The 4,691-nt window shown below is 44.5% G+C and overlaps 1 protein-coding gene across 2 annotated transcripts in view; it reads left to right on the plus strand.

Moving 5' to 3' along the window:
- Positions 1-4,691, plus strand: part of Clcn6 (chloride channel, voltage-sensitive 6) — a 32,366-nt gene that overhangs the window by 373 nt on the left and 27,302 nt on the right. For both annotated transcript variants that reach the window (XR_001175673.1, XM_013032805.1), the window contains exon 2: positions 568-627. Coding sequence is in view for 1 of the 2 variants with exons in the window: in XM_013032805.1 (XP_012888259.1) it covers positions 568-627 (60 nt within the window). In the remaining variant the exon portion in view is untranslated. The remainder of the gene's footprint in view (positions 1-567; positions 628-4,691) is intronic.

Raw genomic sequence — 4,691 nt, forward strand, 5'->3', positions numbered from 1 at the left:
GAAGCCGCCGCCCCGCTCCGCGAGCCCAGGGCCTGGAGTCGGGGAGCGAGGATCCGGGCTGGCTGCGTCCATTCTCTTTATCTCCATCCGAAGGGAGTGATGCCGGGAACGGGCGTCTTTTCCGAAAGAGTCCTCACCGTGCTTAGTCCCTCCCTGGCTTTTCGCATCCTTTCTGGGTCACTGACAATCCAGCTTTCTCCTGCAAAGCAATCTGGGAAAACTTGAGTTGTGCTGTCCCCAGAGTTGACAGGTCCCTTCTGATTTTAGATTTGTGGTAGGTACGTCAGGTGGAACCTGCATTTTCTTCCTCTTGGCGTTGGGCATCTTTGAACTGGAGATGAGAATGGTTTTGTGGAGAACGTGTCAGTTTATAGAAATGCCTAGTTCTCCACCCATATCCACCCCACCCCCAGGGTTGTTTTTGGTTTTTTGTTTTTGCTCGTGTTCCCCTCTGGTGATGGCTCCAGTTTAATTAGAAGCTAGCTAATAACATTTCAATAAATACCTCTGCATCCTTACACTCCTAACCAGTAAAAAGGTCTCCCTTCTGTGGATCTGTTTTTCTAGACCATCCTTGGGGAGACACAGGAAGAGGAAGATGAGATCCTTCCAAGGAAAGACTATGAGGTGAGATCCTTAGATGCTTTCTTGGGTAACTAAAGTAGTAAGTGGCCTGGTCACTTCAGACTGAAGCAGTTGATTCCAGCCAGAGTTGCTCTTTGACCTTCTATCCCCGAAAGTAAGTGGTAACAGAATTTGGCCTACCAAGGATCTGTTCAATAAATACTTCTGTCATCTTAATCCCCCAAGTCTGATGAGTTTTGCTGTTTTGTTTTTGTGGATTTTTGTTCATTTGTTTGTTGCACAAGTACTGGGCTTTAAACAAAGGGCCTGGGCTCTGTCCCTTTCTTTTTTGTCCAAGGCTGGTGCTCTTTCTCTGGTAGAATACTTCCCCCAACAAGTAAGTGGCACAGAGTACAAACTCCAGTACTGTGGAGCTAGATGTTGTTGTGACACAACATTCTAGTCCTAGTCCTCCAGAGCTTGAAATAGGAGGATCCCTTGAGTCCAGGAGTTCCAGATCAGCCTGGCCAAAGATTTCTCAAGCAAAAGAATACATGTGTGTTCAGTAAGGCTGTCAGAGGGAAATTGACTTATCATTTAATCAGTTCATGATGAAACTTCTTTTTTTGGTGGCATTTTACTCTGCCTCTAGCCATCATGAGTTTTTGTTTGAATTTTGAAATGATATATACAAGCCATGATTACATAAAGAATTATTAAACTACTTATGAAAAGAAGATAGAAGCCAGGCACAGGTGGCTCATGCCTGTAATCCTAGCTACTCAGAAGGCTGAGATCTGAGGATCATGATTCAAAATCAGCCTGGACAGGAAAGTCCATGAAACTCATATCTCTAATAAACTACCAGAAAACCAGAAGTGGTGCTGTGGCTCAAGTGGTAGAGCGTTAGCCTGGAGCTGAAGAGCTGAGGGACAGATCCCAGGCCCAGAGTTCAAGCCCCATGACTGACAAAAAAGAAAATAGCAAATGACCCAGTTCTAGTCCAACTTAATAACAATACAGTGTCTATTTTGTTTTTGAAATAGAGTATCATTATGTAGCTCAGGCTGGCCTCAAACTCTCAGTCCTCCCACCTATGCCTCCCATCTGCTGGGATTAAAGGTATATGCTAGCATACACCTGGTGCTACAAGATTTTAAAGAACAGTATTTTATTGTGCCATAATTTATTTGATCCTTCTTTAATGTTTGTTCAACTTTTCTGAAATGAACTGCATTGTGGTAAATGTCCATTCTACCTTGTCTATCCTCAAGTTTTTCTTTAGGGTGAATTCTGAATTCTGAGAAGTAGAATTCATTATGTTTGTTTTTTTCATCGGTCGTGGGTCTTGAACTCTGGGCCTGGGCACTGGCCCTCAGCTCTTCAGCTCAAGGCTAGCACTCACTCTACCACTTGAGCCACAGCGCCACTTCCGGCTTTTTCTGATTATGTGTTGCTGAGGAATCGAACCCAGGGCCTCATGCATGCAAGGCAAGTGCTCTACCACTGAGTCACCTTCCCAGCCCTGTTTATTTTCTTAATATCTCAATTTTTGCTGGGTACTGGTGGCTCATGCCTGTAATCCTAGCTAGGACCTGAGGATTGCAGTTCAAAGCCAGTCCCAACAGCAAAGGCTGTGATACTCTTATCTCCAATTAACCACCAGAAAACCCGAAGTGGTGCTGTGGCTCAAAGTGGTAGAGTGCTATCCTAGAGCGAAAAAGCTCAGGGACAGCACCCAGGCCCTGAGTTCAAGCCCCACAACCTGAGGAAAAAAATTAAAAAAATTGTTTTTGGTGCCAGTCCTAGGCCTTGAACTCAAGGCCTGTGTGCTGTCCCTGAGTTCTTTTTGCTCAAAGCTAGTGCACTACTAATCTAGCCATAGTGCTACTTCCAGCTTTTTGGTGATTAATTGGAGATAAAAGTCTCAACTAGATTTTTCCTAGCTTTGAACCACAATCCTCAGATCTCAGCTTCCTAAATAGCTGGGACTACAGGCATAAATCACTGGCGCTTGGCTTTCACCTTCCTTTTGCTATAGAATTTTTGATTTGTAGTATACCATAGAATTTTTAAACTTTTTAATCATGAAGAACTTCAGATAGGTACACCAAATGGAAAGAATGATATAGAGTCCTCCTGTTCTATAGCTTTAGCAGCCTTTATGCTCCTGTAGAAATGATTTTACCTGAGGTGTTTTTTTGTTTTTTTTGGTCAGTCATGGGTTTTGAACTCTGGGCCTGGGCACTGTCCCTCAGCTTTGCAGCTCAAGGAGAGTGCTCTAGGACTTGAGCCAAAGTGCCACTTCCGGTTTTCTGGTGGCTTATAGGAGATAAGAGTCTCACGGACTTTCCTGCCTGGGCTGGTTTTGAACCTCAATCCTCAGATCTCAGCCTCCTGAGTAGGTAGGATTACAGGTGTGAGCTACTGACACCTGGCTAAGTTTCTTTTAATTTATAGTTTTCTTCATCCTTTTGTTTCCTTATAATTTGTTGGGCAGAATAATTAGGATTCTGGAATATTCTACTGTCTGTATTTTGCCAGTTGTGGCACCATGATATAGTTTAGTATTTGACTTTAAGTAAATTGCTTTTTTTTTTTTTTTTGTCTCCTGGGGCCTGAATTCAAGGCCTGGGCACTGTCCTTGAGCTTTTGAGCTCAAGGCTAGTGTTCTATCACTTTGAGCCACAGTATCACTTCAGATTTTTTGGTGGTTAATTGGAGAGAAGAGTCTCAGAGGGGGCTGGGAAGGTGGCTCAGTGGTAGAGCATGAGGCCCTGGGTTCGATTCCTCAGCACCACATAAGCAGGAAAAAAAAAGCTGGAAATGGCGCTGTGGCTCAGATGGTAGAGCGCTAGCCTTGAGCTGAAGAGCTGAGGGACAGCGCCCAGGCCCAGAGTTCAGGCCCCACGATCAGACAAAAAAAAAAGTCTCACAGACTTTCCTACCTGGGCTGGCTTTGAACCTTGATCCTCAGATCTTAGCCTCCTGAATAGCTAGGATTACAGGTGTGAGCCACAGATGCCCAGCTAGCACTTGTTTTAAGCCAGGCTCAGGTGGCTCACTCCTTTAATCCTAGCTACTCAGGAGGCTGAGATCTGAGGATCAAGGTTCAAAGCCAGCCCAGGCAGGAAAGTCTGTGAGACTGTGAACACCAATGAACTATTCAAAGAAGATGGAAATGGCGCTGTGGCTTAAGTTGTAGAGCATTAGCCTTGAGCTGAAGAGCTAAGGGACAGGGCCCAGGCCCAGAGTTCAAGCCCCACAACCAAAAAATAAAAGCATTTGTCTTTTTATTTTGTTTTGTTCCTGGTATTAGGCCTTGAACTCAGGGCCTCACACTCCTTTTCTTGACTTTTCTCGTCATGGCTGGTGCTCTACTGCTTAAATCAAGCCTCTAGTTTGAGCTTTTTGCTGATTAATTGGAGATAAGTCTCTTGGATTTGTCTGCTTAGGATGGCTTGTCTGCTTGTTCTGGCTTTAAACCTGGATCTTTAGCTCTAAGCCTCTAGAGTAGCTAGGATTTCAGGTCTGAGCCACCAGGTGCCCGACCCCATATTTCTTAAGTATGTAGTTGCTTGTATAGAGTTGAGATGTTCACAGGAAATTAGTATAAAGTACTTTTTGTTGCACAGTATTCCTCTACCCTCAGTTGGGCCCTGTCAGTCATCCTGAGTGTGCTACCAAGACTGACTGCCAGATGTCTGAAGCCTTCTTCCCACTTCCGGTTACTCACCAAGGCTTTTCCAAAGCCCTTACCCCCTCCCACCACATAATACTTGTTTGCAGTGCACTTACCTTAGGCTGACATGCATATTGATGTAAATAGCATGGATGAATGTCCTTTGATTTGAGTTGTTACTATTTTCCAATTAACCATCTTTGCCTGAGAACTTCTCCAGGGCATTTGCTTTGTATAAGAGCCCATTAGAGAATTCTGCTCAGATTTTCTTTGGTGTCAACTAGAAAATCCTCTGTTAAGACAGGTGGCTGAGATCAGCCCCTCTGGTTTAGAAAGATCCGGGAGACTGATTAACCAGTAGCAAAGTTGGAAGTGGAGCTATGGCTCAAGTGGTAAAATATTAACCTGGAGGGGAAGAAGCTCAGGCCCTGAGTTCAAGCCCCAG

The sequence above is a fragment of the Dipodomys ordii genome, unplaced genomic scaffold (genome assembly GCF_000151885.1).
Source record: "Dipodomys ordii isolate 6190 unplaced genomic scaffold, Dord_2.0 Scaffold6, whole genome shotgun sequence".
Classification (NCBI taxonomy): domain Eukaryota; kingdom Metazoa; phylum Chordata; class Mammalia; order Rodentia; family Heteromyidae; genus Dipodomys; species Dipodomys ordii.